Source organism: Toxotes jaculatrix, chromosome 14 (assembly GCF_017976425.1).
Source record: "Toxotes jaculatrix isolate fToxJac2 chromosome 14, fToxJac2.pri, whole genome shotgun sequence".
NCBI lineage: Eukaryota > Metazoa > Chordata > Actinopteri > Toxotidae > Toxotes > Toxotes jaculatrix.
The window spans coordinates 11,672,619-11,689,715 of NC_054407.1; the positions used below are offsets into that span (position 1 = coordinate 11,672,619).

General features: G+C 41.6%; 1 protein-coding gene across 1 annotated transcript; it reads left to right on the forward strand.

Annotated features, from left to right (window-relative positions):
- Nucleotides 1-790: 790 nt before the first annotated feature.
- stk11 (serine/threonine kinase 11) lies at nucleotides 791-15,642 on the forward strand. The gene is made up of 11 exons (XM_041056115.1): nucleotides 791-952; nucleotides 1,774-2,758; nucleotides 8,410-8,493; nucleotides 8,702-8,791; nucleotides 9,109-9,241; nucleotides 9,676-9,812; nucleotides 10,358-10,485; nucleotides 11,858-11,915; nucleotides 12,108-12,301; nucleotides 14,062-14,306; nucleotides 15,103-15,642. Exons 2-10 carry the CDS (start codon nucleotides 2,475-2,477, stop codon nucleotides 14,268-14,270), a joined length of 1,317 nt encoding a protein of 438 aa, XP_040912049.1. The 5' UTR covers nucleotides 791-952; nucleotides 1,774-2,474; the 3' UTR covers nucleotides 14,271-14,306; nucleotides 15,103-15,642.
- Nucleotides 15,643-17,097: the final 1,455 nt, after the last annotated feature.

A 17,097-nucleotide genomic window follows, 5' to 3' on the forward strand; every position in this document is an offset into this window, starting at 1 on the left:
CTTTGGCCACAGCATCAGTCTGAGGCAACTTAGCCAAAGCCATAGTTTAAGATAAACCAAGGCATTGGTTGGTTAGTGGCATGATGTTTTTAGTTGGATGTAGGGGTGCAGTTAATGATTATTTGTTATTATCTATTAAGCATTTGCTTTGTAAAATGTTAGAAACTTGTGAAACTTGCAAAACGTTGCAAGTTCCCAGAGCCTGCAATGTTGTCATGGCTTGTTTTGTCCACAACTCTAGCCAAAATGTACAAATAATAAATTACATATCTAATAAGACTAAGAAAAGCCTGAAATGCTCACACTTGAAAGGCCATAATAAGGAAATAATTGCCATTTTATTTTATTTTTTTAAAAAAAGGTTAACAACTAGTAACTGCCTTTTATTGTCTCATGTTTTTCTGTACATTAATTGCTTTAGCTCTAGTTAAGCGCAGTTGGAAGTTGTTGGGGTTTTTGGGTGCGTCATAAAGGAAAGCTAGTTTGGAAATGTATTTAAAAACTATTTTAGTGCTGATAATGAACCGTTTTCATATTTCTTTTTTTTTTTTACTTAACTGGTGGGCTTACTCCTGGAACTAGCCATTATAAATGGCAGATATCACTGGTATCAGATTATCTAATTAAACTGAAATGACTGAATGAGTAAAAACTAAAAAGTCATTATTGTCAGTGCTAGTTGACAGTCTTCTCTTTCCTTCAGTGTGTGGGACAAAAAAAAAGGGAAAAGAAAAAAAAACTTTTATTTGACGCAGTAACGTATGGGCTGTCAGTGTGAGTTCGGGGGGGAGGTAAACAAGATGGCGACAACCTGAGTGGCAAGAGTAACACGAAGAGTCAGAAAATTTCACTGATATCTTGCGAGACTCAACTGAAACATTTATTTCACCACGGACCGCCACACAAAAATGAAATAAAACCTGCAACGGAAACGGGATTCATATGGATCTAGGTGAGACCCGGTACCAGGAGTTAGATAGGTTAACTAGCTAGCTAGCAATTTACATTGGAATCTGAGTGGCTTGCTAGCCAGCGCAACTCCGTTTAGCTTGCGCTAGCTGGATGTGTCTGGTTTGTTTCTCCGGTGTCGAAGGTTGGCTTTGGATGTTAGAGCTAACATTGGTGTTGATGCTGAGTGAGGCTGGTGCATTACAGTCAGAGAACAATGCCCGTCTCCTAGATTTCCGCTGCTCCGCCGGCAAATGGGATGAAGTTGGCTAACGCTAATCTCAACGACAGGCAAAGTTGGCTAGCTAGTGCTTCACATCCACCGTTAGCTACAGTTGTGTGACGACGTTTGGGTTATGCCCCCCAGTCGTCCACCGTCAGTCCTCATGGACATTAAATTAGTTGTCGCTGTTTCGAAGCAGACCTCTGAGTTAAAATCTACAATGGCTGCTCAAGGTGCTTATATCAAGGAGCCATAAAGTGAGAGTTTATGTTGGTGAGCTAGTTCATTCAAGCAGACGAGCCGTTAGCTTACCAGCTAGCTAACAATTAACACTTGTTTATTTCAACTGAACAATATATGTGTCAGTCGTAACTCACGCACTACTTTGTTTAAGTAAAGCTGGGTGTTAAATATTTACTGAATTTAATGTTAGGCTGTTGCTGTCTAATGTGAGCCTCACAGCAGCAAGGAAACTCAGTAAGGTTAACCGGTCAATGTTGATGTCTGGATAAATTGTTTACCAAAGAGGGTTAAGTTAGTACAGAAGCGAGCGAAGGCCATGTGTGTATTTACATTAATGTTTAAATGATCCTTGTTTTCAGGCACCAGAAAGTAGGAACCGTGGTGGCATGGAGGACACCTGAGGACGGTTGGACACATTGGATGGCTCGGTTGACCTCCAGGAGTCGGGCTGATACCAGATATTGGACTGCTACTGCTGCATGCGTTTGGCTGTAGATCTGTTCTTGGATCCTGTCCAGCTGTGCACACTTATGTGTCTTGAGGAAAACTATGCTATGCAGCATGGAGCTTCGACAGAAATCCTGCTCTGCATGGCCTTGAAGCAGTACTGGTTGCCTCTACCTTAGGCTGTATGGTATTAAATTCATATAGCTGTGATTTAGAGTTAAGTGAAGAAGAATTACATTTAAAATCACTTTTTTTTCTAGTTTCTGTTCAGCTGCACTTGTCACTGATGTAGTACATAACGCACAGTATAAAGCACTAACTCAGCACGGGACCCAACAGGTTCTTCACCGCTGTCTGCACCTCTCGAGAAAAAAGAGCCCTAATGTTTACAAATTGGGATTGATCCCCCACCTCCTCCCTCTACTCTCAGGCGTGATTACTCCCTCTCCCATGCTCAGTATTTTGTAATTTGTCTGTATTCCATCTTGTGGAATTAAAATACTCTGCTCAGACCTGAAAGGTTACCAGTGGATTACTCGCCAGCAGCAGTCATAGCTATTTGCAAACATTTTTTGCACAGGAGGTTTAAGCTGTGGCTGCCGAACTATCAGTCATGAGTACCGGGGAGCTGCCACATATTGAGTATCTAAATGAAAACGAACTGATGGAGATGGATACTTTCATTCACCGCATTGACTCTACAGAGGTGATCTACCAGCCACGGAGGAAGAGGGCAAAGCTGATAGGAAAGTACTTGATGGGGGATCTTCTAGGGGAGGGATCTTATGGCAAAGTGAAAGAGATGCTGGACTCAGAGACACTTTGTCGCAGGGCTGTCAAGATTCTGAAGAAGAAGAAGCTGAGGAGGATTCCTAATGGAGAAGCCAATGTGAAAAAGTGAGTTTTTATTTTTGGGGTGAGAGGGGTTGTCAACCTGCTTTGTTTGACCTCTTCTTCTTTTACCTGCATCTGACAGTTTGTGTCATAACACCAGTGTCGCTGGTGACTCTGCATGCCAAGATGCAGTGTCTTTTCACTTAGGGATTGTCAGTTATCCTGAGATACAGTGGCACCGGCTAGACTGTAATGCTTGATCTTAATAAGAGATAATTGATTTGAATCAAACACAGAAAATTGAATATAACACTAGGCAGTTGAGTTTCTTAAGACTGTGCCACAATGAGAATGGCCCTTCATTTACGTCCCATTCGTTTATTAAGTCTTAACTTCTCTAAGTCCTAACCATTAGGATAGATGATAATTGATCAAATATTTGGTCTGAAGTGTTTTTTTTTGGCACCTGTTACCAAATCCAGCAGTGATGTGAAATTGCACTCAACACACCCTAAATGCACTTCTGCATCACTGCATCAAGGTGAGGACTTTTACCACTGGAGGCCAGAATAAAATATTTCCACTGTTACATAAAATAGTGTTATAAGTGAACAACAATCAGGAGATACTGTAAGTTAAGATGTCCTTACTAAAGGCGGGAAGAATATACCTCTGCTACATGAAGTGAGTTTGCATGCACTTCAGTAAATGGGTCATTGGCAACTTTTTGCATTAACCTAGTTTTATAAGCATCATGTAAACAAGAAGCCTTAATTAAGGTACACAGCTGTCAGTTCTCTCAATAGCTTGCTTTATTGTTTGCACATAAATGTAGTCAGTACAACCCTACACATTCAGGTTGCCCCTCCATATTTATTTTGTTGTGTTGAAAACACCAAAGAGACCCAACATTTTTCTTAACTGCATGAGTAGCAGTATATACAATTTAGGTTTAAATTAGATTAAAGTTACTATGAGTCTGAAGTTATAGGATGGAATTGCTATCCATAGTGTAGGACTTGAAGTTGTTTTCTGTATCCTCCTGTCTCTCCCTCTTCTTCTGTCTTAATGCATCTGTGCTCTGGCTGAGTGATTTCTATGTATTCAAAGTTTTTCTCACGTCCCCCGTTTCCTGATGAATATCAGAAGTTTTAATCACACAGTAGTTTATTATTAAATATTACTTCAGCTGTTCGCTGCGGGCCTGTGCTAATTATAGAGGAAGCTTTAGAAAACTGTCAAAATGAGTTCACACAGAGAGAAAGAAGAGCACAGCAAGATGGCGTGTTTTTTAGGCTCCAGTCAAAACGGCAGCAGACGATGACAATGAAAAGACTGCGGAGAGAGCTCCATAAAAACGTGTTGGAATCCTAATACCTTGTATTTATTCGATAGCCAGACAAACTTTACTGAAGTCTATCCCAAAATATTTTGTTATATTGATCATACCAAATATAAATTGCACTTTTAAAATTTAATTCCAGATTTCTTTCTCGATATTCAGTTGATATTCATTTGTTATCGTGGTGACAACTGAAGAAGGCAAGGACAGCTAGAAAGAGAGGAGGTGAGCAAAAGTTCAGACCTAAGAGTGATGATATGTTTGTGTAATTAGATAAAAAGAAACCTACACGTATTAACAAATGTCCATTTTACAGGTAGTTGGGACTGAATGTGGCTGAAACACATTCTCTGTAGACAGAGTGTGAAAGAGTGAGAAGAAGCTTTAACATTTCAGCAGTGTTCGAAGGACTGCTTTAATGTTCGAAGCTAACAATTCTCCAGTTTACTAAAAAGCTTGGCAATACAAAGGACACCAACAACAGGCAGCTAATACATGTAGGTGTAGCTATATGTTGGACAGTTTTTTTCATTCAATTCTGTTTAGCTCCACCGTCTCACGGTTCCTATAAAAGTAACCTTCTCACTTGGACTTTATGCTTTAATCTAGTACAATGTTGAATCACAGTGGATCCAACTGGACACTTTCATCAGATAAAGAGCTATTTTAATGTCTAATTGAAAACAAATTCATCCAAATTAACTCATCAATAAATCAGATCAGATCAGACTGCTTTATTCCCTTCACAATGACACACTTAAATCATCAATGGTGCAGTCTAATGTTGAGAAGAGATGCATTTAATCAAAGCATGTTCACAGGTTAAATACACACACATCAGCATCTGATATTTTTGTAGAGTTTAAAAAAATAAGTCCTTGTGAGAAGGCCACTAAGGGGCCTGTGACGGCTCTGAACAAGGCTTCAGGGTTCCACAGCTGAGATGGTAGACACTGTGCATGCAGCAACTGTTGCCCTGGCTGAAAAAATCTCACATGACAGATTGGTTAGTGTGTGCCAGAAGTGAAAGTAAAGGGTAAAATGAAAATGGCAAAACAGAGAAATCCTGGAGGAAAACCTAGTGCTTTTTTTGTAAGAAGTGGTTAGGGGAGAACGTTTATTTTTTTTAGCAAGACAACAGTGCAAAGATGAAGCCAAAGCTACACAGGAATAATAAGTCGTGTTACTTGTCAGGTTGAGCATTTTTGCAAAGAAGAATGGTGAAATACTGCTATGTCCAGATGTGCACAGCTGATAAAGACAACATGTCAGTGTAGACTCAAGGCTGTAATTGCTCCCAAAAGTGCCTTACTAACTTTTGTCTTAAAGGGGATGAATACTTACACAGTTCATTATTTTTGTGTTTGGTATTTGCAGTTATGTTAGATGAGGAGGTACTGACTGATTTTTTTGGTTTGTTTGTTTTTATATTCATTATAAAAATGTATATATTTTTGTATTGATATTGTAAAAATATGAATACAAAAGAAGCTATTTTAAGAGAGTAAATTCTAGGCATTGTACCTCAGATGGAAAGGTACTAAAATCTAAAAACTGAAAGTCCCATTCTCATCTCGTCTTAGCTATTGTTGCCTTACCTAATACGCTTTTTGTATTATCCTGAAGTTGTCCCATATATTTCTTAGTCCATGAATGATTTCTCCCCTCCCCTGGTAACGGGGTGGATAGGCTGGAGCTCTGTTCACACTTTTCTTCTTTTCAAGGTTGTTTTTTCTTTTATCTTGGCTATAGATCTATCTTTTGGACAAAGCTGCAGTGGTATACTTCGTGGTTGTGTCACTTTGTTAACGGGACCACAGCAGTGTTTCTTGATGTGTGAAATTGGTTTGCCTGTGTTTCCCATGCTTTTCCTTTTTCTGCATCTCTCTCACTTGGTGGAGGCCTTATGTTTTTGGAGCCCGAGGAAGCTGGATCCTTGAGCCTGTAAAGACCTGTCTGTGTGTGGATGCCATAGTAGCCCCCAGCCTCCCCGTTTAGCCTCTGTTCAGCATTCCTGCCTGCCAGACACTTCCTGCTTTGACAGGGTTACCATAGGGACAGGCATGCTCATACTGGCTTTGATTGGGTAATGCCACTCCTGTTTCTACGGCAACACCCTCAGAAAACTGTGCCCTTGTTTGGAATGACAGGAGCGCACACAGTCACACATGCACATGCCTGAAACTAGAGGCAGTCTGTGGACCAGCACGGTGTGAACGCAGCTTTTGATCAGCTGTTTATGTTCCCACTGTGTGCCATTGTAGCTGCTGGATCGCTGAGTGTTGAAATCCTTTCAGCTCTGCAGTCAGTAGGCCTTGAACGCACGTCCATCAGAACACATTTGAACTCAGACTGCAGATGGACTGCAGCAGTCCCTGTGCCTTCAGTGGCTGCGCTGCCTCTGTTTTAAGAGTTGTTTAATGAAAAGAAGCAGTGATGCAGATGCAGTGTGGTTTGTTGTGTTTCTGACATGTCATCTTCTCTTACTGTTCACATGAATAGCAGAGATAATGCTTAGAATGAGGCTGTTCATTACGCCCTATCAAATCTTTAGCTCTGTTTTTATGTGTGCATGAGGTAGTGGTGTCTTTTTTTACCAGTGCAGTGATGCAGCAGTAACTGCTTGTGTGTGTCTCTGTGCAAGCGAGACACTGACTAGGCCCAGAATATCCATTTGTCTGTAGGAAGGTCGTGTATAAGGCAGAGGGCTGACATAGCTCAGAAACAGCAGGGTGACATGGGACAGAGAAACTCCAAAGGTTTCTGTTTTTTTTGTGAGATTGTGTTGAAGTAAAAAATAAGATGGATGATACCTCAGCACTTTTGGGGCCGTGAGACTCTTATTTATTTTTGACACAGGCGCACTCCCTTTATAGCGTTGACCTGTAATTGCCCGATACGTTAAATCGCATAAGTCTCCAGGAGAGGACGGGGAAAGCTATTCATTCGGAGATCGAAACTGGATTGTGTTTCATTGTTGTCAGTCTTTCAGATTAGTAGCACTGTAGTTTCTCCTCTCTAAATATGCAGTGTTAATGAAACGGTGAAAAGGTAAATGTGCTGTGAGTCATGATGTTAGATACAGCTGCGGTGGTGCTGCTGACAACAGCGTCATGGAGGAATTAATTCAACCAACGCCATCTTCAGTGAAGGCAAGCATTAGGGTGCAGTTTGAATTTTCATCATACAAACATCTTACAAACCCATGTGCACAGTTAAATCGTGCTCTCAGATTTGTAGAATCAGATACAATACAGAATTACAAATTTCTTTTTTTTTTTTTGGGAGACCTACGGAGCCTTCTCCGTAGGTCTCCCAAGGAACAGGCAACTTTACGTGCCTCAAACTGTATGCAAGCTTGCAGGGACACAGTTTAAGGGTCTTACTTCAGTGGGCTTTGCATTAATCCAGGAGAAGGTTTTACTCCTGTTTTTTCTCCACATATGAAACCAAAACATTTGCAGAGAATAGTGTGTGCAGACACGCAGTTGTAATTCAAAAAAGTTAAGCTGCTAATTTAGACATCGGTTAGTCGGTAAATGTTAATATTTCTTCACAGTAACTAAAACTTGTGGAAATACAAGTGGTGCCACCTGTGCTGACTTGAGACCTGGAATGCAGTCATTAAATTACCACCAGAAACTGTCAGATAAAACCTTAATATGTCCTCTGTGGGTGGATGTGCATGGTATGTCTTGGGAAGTCTGTGCTTTGTACGTGGTGCACTTCCCATCCAGATCCAAATTCATTAGCGTCCCCACTCGCAGCTCTCTGATGAATGTTGAGTCTCCTGGGGGCTTTGCCATGCTGCTGATTTAAACCTTTCCTCCTTGGGTAGTGAAGTGAACTGTCAGGTTATCTGTCTTTATAATGAGACTGGTGTAATAGACTGCTGCAGCACTTGTTCACCAGGCTGTTTTGGGTGAGTGTGTGTTTGTTGAAGTTGGGCTATATTGACAAAATCAAACAGTATTTATTTCACATTACCTCAGTGGATCATAATCTGTGAGCAAATCCTAGACAATATCGAGTTGAGTATGGCAGTATCATTCTTACACTCTGTTTCGTATGCATCACCTTCTGGAAAAGTCATACAAATTTGGCTAATGATCACTTAATTACAAAACTCATTTTGAATTTCACAGAAATATAAATGCAAAATGACAATAACTGAATAGTGAAATTATTTGAGTTACCATTAAGCCATCAATCCTATTAAAAATGCCAGTAATGAAACCAGTGAAACCAGTTTAGCCTGCATTCACAGCAGACAAGGACCATATTAAGTAATATAGCACTTCCTCTCATGTCTGTGTCTGTACTTAAAGTTTTCCATGTTTGTTTGTTTTTTCCTTCTTTTGTCCATTTATAGGGAGATTCAGCTGCTAAGAAGACTCCAACACAAGAATGTGATTCAGCTGGTGGATGTCCTCTACAATGAAGAGAAGCAGAAAATATATCCTCTTACTCTTAAACAAATGTGCATATGAGTTGACCTTTGATAGTTAATAATTTCAGACAGTAAATATTGCTGTCTGAATGCTGTTTACGAGGGATATTTCTCTACCTAAATGTTTCTGTTTGTCAGTTAGCTTTATAATTGGCTCACTTTATTAAAGGATCTATTTACTTGGTTTGGCATATCCCCTTGACTCCTGACTTACGTATATGGTGATGGAGTATTGCGTTTGTGGGATGCAAGAAATGCTGGACAGCGTCCCAGAGAAAAGGTTTCCAGTATTTCAAGCTCACGGGTAAGTCTCTCTTTTTCTCTCACTCTCTCCCCTCTCTCCCTCTTTCTCTCACTCTCTCTGCTATATTTAGACTGCGCCTCTCTGCAGCCTTTGCTTCAAGCCTAAGTTTAGGTCCTGGACTGCAGGACCTGTACTGTTAAAATAACTGACCATAGATTGTGTGAATGTCTGGTCAGTGCCGGAAAACCACCGCAGCTTAAGTACCAAGTGATGAAGGCTCATCTGACCACAGTGATAAATTATTTGATAGGCTAATTGTTTGTGTACATCTTACTTAGATCTTACTCCTTAACCCCTCTGATCTTGTCTTCTTGCAGGTACTTTTGCCAACTCTTAGATGGCCTTGAATATTTGCACAGCCAGGGAATAGTTCACAAAGACATTAAACCAGGGAATCTGCTGCTGACCACAGACGGGGCACTTAAAATCTCCGACCTGGGAGTAGCAGAGGTGAGCTCAGGCTGCTGCCATCCAGCTTTCCCTAACTAACAGATTTCAGCAAAGTTGATTTTTCATTTCCACACATTCCTGATCATTGGTTATGGTAGGTGTTAGAATATATAAGCTATATAAAACTTTACACATCATCACAGGCAGCTTTACTATATGCAGAATCCCAGGCAGAGGAAAGGTACTGCCAGCAGATATGTTTTAAGTTCGTGTATCATACTTTAAATACATATCCACTCAAGTGGGTAAACCTATAAACAATACTGTAGATTTTGTATTTCATTTGAAGTGTCTGTGTTTATTATGTGGCAGCTGTGAGTGAGATGAGTGTAAAATTACATTTGCTTCCCCACTGTCCAGTGAATTCACAAGGAGTATTTGTGGTTAAAGGGATATAGAAAGAAACTAACTCAATATACACATGCATTTTTCAGGCCCTTCACCCATTTGCAGAGGATGACACGTGTCGCACCAGTCAGGGCTCTCCGGCCTTCCAGCCTCCAGAGATTGCCAATGGACTGGACACCTTTTCAGGGTTTAAAGTAGACATTTGGTCTGCTGGTGTAACACTGTGAGTTGTCAGCGATCAGTTTCTCACAAATCAGAGAATGCTTTAAATTTTGTAGCATATTTAAAGACTCAGTTATGGGCAAGCGGTCAGCTAAGTTGGTTTCACATCAGACAGAATTGGATATTGGTTGCTTATGTTACAAAACTGATTGTCATAGCAAAAAGCTTTTCCTGTCCTCCTTTCGTAGCCAGCTCAAAGGGCAGAACAGCTGGCCTGAAGTTGATAGAGATGCATAGTCTTGCTCAAAGACACTTAGGAAATCACCGTACTGATTACCAGTCATTTCTCTATGTACTTGTCAAACACTTGTGTGACTTCATATACCGTCATATTCTGTTGTCCACCTCCAACAAGAGTCTTTGGTGGTTACTGGTCATTCTGTGTAAAGCCGCCTATAAGACCAGTGATAGCTAGTGGTTGTATGCAGGCATGAATTCACACACACACATACATACGGTTAGATATTTGCAAGCCAATGTGACAATTATTAATGGTGTCCCAGTTCATGAAAGACTTTTTATTGACACCTGCTTCTTTCCATTTAGATACAACATTACGACGAGTCTGTATCCATTTGAGGGGGACAACATCTATAAGCTATTCGAGAACATTGGAAAAGGAGACTACACTATTCCCGAGGAATGTGGACCCCTCCTGTCGGACCTGCTGCGAGGTTAGTGTTGTTCACAGTTAAAGCTTTTAAATTTAAGGAGAAATTTGAAGGTGTTAGTGTGGCTTCGTAGTTCACCCCAGGATGATAATCCAATGTCATAGCTCTGACCGTGTCACGCATCATAAGGCAATGCCATGGATTAATTTTCAACCTTAGTGGAAAGGTTTGCTCCATCTAGTGAGAGCAAACCACAAGAAAGTTCCCCGCCAGTTGCTCTGTGATCTTTTCTGTGTGTGTCCAGTAGGTGGTGCCGTGACATTGAGAGTCATTGTGGCTCCTCAGCAGGCGAGGCTTCCTCCAAACTGTAGAAATCCCTTCAGCTGCTGACGTAGTTTCCATTGATCTGAAGCCAGCAGCAGAATACTAAACACTTCATAGTGAGGCATTGCTTTTCCCGAGTGGAATGCTGCAATGCCTCTGCCCCTTGTAAAAACAAAAAGAGTAAAGAGTATTTTAAAGCCAAACATATAATCGGCTGTATTGCAGCAGACTAACCCTGTAAAATCCAAAAAAGAATGCTGCAAAGATTATGTTTGTACTAACTAAGGAACCCATTGAACGAAGGCTGAATGCCTAAGTTGTACTGTAGCCTATTATCCAGCTTTGCTCATTTTGTCCTTTTATGGAAATGAACCCTCTAACTTGAGGGATTTTACTTCTGTTTTTGAAATGACTTGTGTCAAATGGAGGTGTTTTTAACAGTGTTTCTGTCACAGCTAATCGAATGTTAAACCATGAATAGAGAAAAAAAATGGTTTCATTCTGTTGCTGTTGTAACTCATCGGGCCTTCCATCCCCCATTTTGTGTGAGCGCGTGACGTCTGTGTGTGATGACGCAGCACCTGAGAGATAGTCGGTCCATAATTACATGGTCTAAAATAAGCCCAGTGCCACAAAAGGTGTCCTTCAGCAGGCGCAGAACTACTATCAGCACTCTGCATGCTGCCCTTCTCTGCCTACTGGGAGACAATTACATTATTAGGTCTGGATAGGCACTGCATCACTGCTGCCTTATCACACTGACATTCTGCTTTTCCCACAGATTCGCCCCACATTATGATAATTAAGGCACAAAATCTTCATTACACTGGTACAGCTGTTATGTTATTCATATTGATGTTTCCTTACTGTACCTCATTGACTCCTTAAGCCTCGCAAGACGCCTCGACACATGGTGATGAATGAGATTATTACTCACATTAATTAATGTTCCTTGAATGAGTTTATCGTCCCTCTGCCGTTAGCCGACCCCTCTCGCTCCTGTGGCCTCCCACCAGTTTATGTTAAGCACTCTGCAGAAGAAGAAGTGAGTGGAGAAATTGTTCAGGATTGCTGTGATTAAATTGACCTTTACGATGTGTGTGTTTTTCAGGAATGCTTGAGTACGACCCTGTGAAGAGATTTTCCATACAGAACATAAGGCAACACAAGTGAGTGCTTCAGTATATATTTATCGTGTATCCCGTGAAAGATGGCAGACCCTTTGTCCTGCTAGTATCGGTATGTATCTTGAATGTAGTAATATGGTTTAAAGAAAATATGTTCTTGACCAGCAGGACGTGTCTAGGAAACCCAGCTCAATTCTGACCTGTTATTTACATGCACACCTTCCCCCTCGTCAGCTGGGTGCGTAAGAAACACCCTCCGTCTGAGCCCCCTGTGCCCATCCCTGCCAGCGCAGAGAGCAGGGACCCTTGGCGGAGTATGACAGTGGTGCCCTACCTGGAGGATCTGCACGGCTACACGGAGGACGACGATGACGAGCTCTACGACGGAGAGGATGAGATCATATACACTCAGGACTTCACAGTGCCAGGTATGTGTGAGCTCAGACAGTTCTTGCAGTTATATACTGTATGTTTGTTTTATTTATTTTTTTGCCACAACATTGGTATGACAGGTATCAGTGATTATCAAAAGTCTTTTGTGGGTTAGTCCTCCATGCTTTCTCTTTGACTTGAAGATGATGACTGCAACTGCAGTTCTACATCAAACCACTTCCTTGAGTCAAAAATGTGGTTACAAAACTGAACGTAGACATACAAAGCATGTAAACAGTTCTCTCATTTCTGTCTCTGCCCCCACTGAACCATCATTCTCCTGGTTGTTTTTATCCAACTCACGTTGGATAAAAACGTGTTTTTTTTTTGTTTTTTTTTTTTTTTTGTGGGAAAGCCCTTGGGTTCTTTGTTAGAAATCCAAAGATAGACCTAATGTTTTCAGTTATTTTGTTTTTATAATGTGCAGCATAATTCGACAGTTTGAAATTACCAGATGCCATGTTTGTTTATATACAGGGCCTATCTGTTACATTTATTTTAGTTCCACGTTACACAAGCTGAAACTGCCATTTCTTCATCTTAATAAAACTGGAACAGTGACACACTGAAGAAGTGAGTGACGCATCCATCCAGCTAATATCTTTCTCAGCTAGGACAGAAGCTGCGGCAGCGTTTTTCACAATGATTAAAGGATTATTTTTGGATTCTGGAGTTGTTAGCTTATTTAAACCTCTCGTCTTGTAAACACAGCGATGGCTGAACTCTGAAGCAACTATTATCACCTCCACCACCTGAGCAGGGAAAGAAACCATGTTCGGTGTCTTAGACGTAACACCCTTTAAAGCAAACACATCCCATTTACTGTCATAGTTTTAGAAAATACTGAAATGTTTCTAGCAGAGAACTGTGTGTACAAACTTAACCAGAGTGTTGACTGACTTTGGGATGAATAGATAATGACAGCATCTTTATTTTGGATTTAATTTGTTTCCCAACTCCTTTTATCTTTTTTTTTTTTTTTTTACCCCCAGAATTCAGAGCCTCTATCTGTTGCCAGGCAACAGCCAGCAATAATAAATGCAGTAGTCAGTGTCGGGTATCCAGAAGTGGTGCCCCACATAAAAACCAAATGGAGCTGCAGAATGTGAATGAAGTGATCTAAAAATAGTCCTGTTGAAATGGTTTCGGTGTGGGAGTATGAATGGTTTTCCAGGGTTCACTCCTACACATGCAGAGCACTGTCGCTCACAGGATGCTTCATGTGAATGAAATAATAGCGAATGGTAAATTAAATAACAGTTTGACCTGGTGTTTCTCTTTAGAAGTAACTACATCTCACCGCTTTTAATTGTCTCCCTGGTGTTACAGTTTTTGCGGTGTGGGAACTCATTTAACTCATTTTCACATGGCCCCAGCTTGATGTGCTGACACTTGCACACACACCTCTGCACTAGAAATAAACAATTCACACTGGGGTTAGAGTCTGTTTTTCACTCACCAGATTTCCTGTTGTTGTAGGCAACTGTATTTCACATGGTTATCTGACCTGACATTTTTTCTGGTGCTGCTGACAAATGAGCTTTTTTAAAGGTCCTTTCATTAAAAAGAAAACATGTTTACAGATTTTACAGCAGCGGGTCTGTGGGGATTTTCATCCGTGTTCTGGCAAACGTGCACGATCATGCCTTTACCGCACACGCAATCAGTGAAGCAGTGGTCAGCACTTGTGTCAGCACTTGTGTGGACAGGTAATGGATTTGTCTTGTGCCTGATGTGTGTGTGTGTGTGCTTTTAGGACAAGTGGCTGAGGAATATCGGGATCAGGGGAACGCAGACCACAGTCCAGCTGTAGCCAAGCCAGTTTGTGTGAACGGGACAGAGGGGGGTTCTCTGAACAGCAAGGCCAAAGCCGAACGCCGATCCTCCTCGTCATCCAACCCCTCACGCAAAGGAGTCTCCACAGCCAGCAAGATCCGCAAGCTCTCCACCTGCAAACAGCAATGACCCCCTCCCATTCCTCCCTCAGCAACAATCCACCTGGTGAGTGTGTAGACGGTTAACAAAAGCTGGTGCTTCTGAAGAACATTTTTTTATACAGAAGAAAGACGATGGGGGGGGGTTGAAATGGAAATGCGTTGGAACAGACAGAGACGTAGAGCTGAGTATCAGGCAGTAGGAGGAGGTGGAGTGGAAGAGGAAGTCAGGGAGGGAAGAGAAAGAGAGAGAATCTGTGTTGATATTCAGCGAGCAGTGCTCTGACTCACCACCGCTCCCCAGGCAAACACATGGGCGCTTTCCTATACAGTCATTAAAAACTAGATCTGGCCTGGTCTGCTCTTGGAGCATCACTTTGCTGTTTTCTGTAAAGGTTTATGTAGATTATAGCCTTCCAAAGGGTTAATCAATGGACCTCATTCAGGCGAAGAAGTGGGGCAGATTTCTGCTGCGAGCGTACACACCAATTTAACAGGTTGTCCTCCTCCTCTTTCCCGTTACCACCCACAGTTTGCTCTTTCAATCTCTCGCACATACAAACCACTCACGGCGTGAGACTGTTTGTCATGGCTGCAGTGCAGAGGAGATGCTGTGTATTAATTTGTTCAGGCGATGACTCACCCTGAGTGAGATAAAGTGGATTGTGGGATGTTTGTCTCTCTCTTTCTCACCCTGTGGATGAGTCTTTCTGCATTAACAGCACCAGTTAGTTCTTCTCTTGTAATAATTCTCTCATACCGTTGTGTTATCTCAGGGAAACTTTTGGCTCATGCTATATGTAGAGAGCGACTAAAAATAAAACCCACACTCATACCCCGTCGTCCGTCTCTGTCCCTCTCAGGTTTACCTGTCCCTGTTCTTCTGTGTCTGGAGTCCTCACAGTTGTGAGAGATACCTGCTGACGTTAATGCCCCCATACCTCCTTGGACCACTGGCCTGCAGAGTCTTTTGAAGATGCCCGTAAGAGTGACGGGGAGGAGGAGGAGGACAGCATGAAATGTTCTTTTTGCTCTGAGACTGAGGCACTGGCTGTGAAGATGGTGTTTTTTTTTCCCTCCCATATTTTGGCCCCTTTCAAATCCTGTCATCCACTTCTGTCATCTGGTCATTTGCCCCCACCCCACCCCTCCATCCTGTCATCCTCTCTTGGAGGGCCGAGTGTTGCACCGGACATTACAAACACCATCACCCCTGTTCCCCACCCATCGACCCCTTACACCCCACCTTCTGTTTCTTTGACGACCTTTGTTTTTACAGAACCCTAATGGCAGTTTTTAAGACACATTGTGATGTGTAAAAAATTAAAGATAAAAAAAAAAGATAACAAAAGTTATGAATAATTCTATATTTAAATCTATGATGAGAATAATTATGATAGTACTCTACTACCACCAACATAAAAACTGCATGCTGTACAGAGCTGGAAGAAAGGGAACGTGCTTGGTTTGTGGACAGACTGACAGACTGAAGCCTTGAGATCCACCGCTGACCTGTTGGGGATTTTTGATTTCCATTTAGGTGTTTTGTTTTGTTTTGTTTTTTTTCTTTTTTCCAATGAACATTTTTTAATTATTATTTATATAAAATATGTCCCAAACAGGCTGTTTTGTTGAATGATCCTTTCTGTTTAACTTTGAGTTGAGCATATTTTTATTAGGCAATACAACTCAGGATTAGGGTCATAAACTGCTTATGTCCTGTTTTTTGTTTTTTGTTTATTATTATTCGTATTATTATTTATTATTATAGTTTGTGTTGTTTTTGGTGTCCTTTACAAGCATACACTCAGAGAGATAACTACATTCATCTTCCTCTCATGTCTGCAACCAGTTTGTAGTCAGGTCCTAGAATATCAAGAGCTGCTCAGCTGCAGGCGCTGTGCCGTCACAATCGCCCAGTCGCCTGTTTTTCCAGCGATGCTCTTTGTTGTGCCGATCACATCAGCGGGAGCCCTGCCCCCCCCTCTTACGCAGCCTGGCCCATCATCGGCTCCTCGCTGGGAATAGATCAGAGATCTATCAGGTGAGTCACAACTCTGAGGGAGGGAGAGAGCAGCGCTTCCCACGTCAGCAAGGTCGGCAGAGAGGTTCTCCGTTCGACAACACACACGAGGAGCAACGTGGTGAGGGTGAAGAGACGCCTCGTGTTAGCAGGCTGCAGAACATTTCAGCAGTGTGATTAGTATGTGAGGACACGCTTTCGGTTCTGGTGGAAATGATCTTGCCGTTTTGACAGTTTCGCACAGTACATCAGGTCACATGAATCACATTACAACAGCATAATATGGGAAGAGGAGTCACACACCCCCCCCCCCGCTCTCTTTTTTTTTTTTTTTAATTAAGAAAAATGTTCAGTCCAAAAAGAATATGTGCCTCAGTTGGTCCCGCAAGGTCTTGCCTTCGTCAAGGCTGCAAGACATTTGAATTCTCTGCACTTTCTCATTTTATAATAAAGCAGATGGTTCACCATGAATGAGGATGAAGACATGAGTTTCATAAAATACACACATACATGAACTGCAGCTCAGACCCAAATCTGTGTGAAGGAGACATGAACAAGCTGCCATCGCAGTTTCCCAGGTGACATTCTTCATCGCACATATTACAAAACATTAATTTGACATGAATGCAAAAGGAGTAATTAGACTTTACATCCATGGAAGAGAGAGTGGAGAGAAAACTGACACTTGAAACCATAAAGTCTTCTCCATACTAGCTTGGCTGCAATGTTAATTAATCTTTCAGTTGATGGATGAAAAATTAATCTGCAGCAGTTTTCATGATGGATTAATCATTTAAGACATTGATCAGTCTAAAACTCCAGTCGTTCTTTGGTG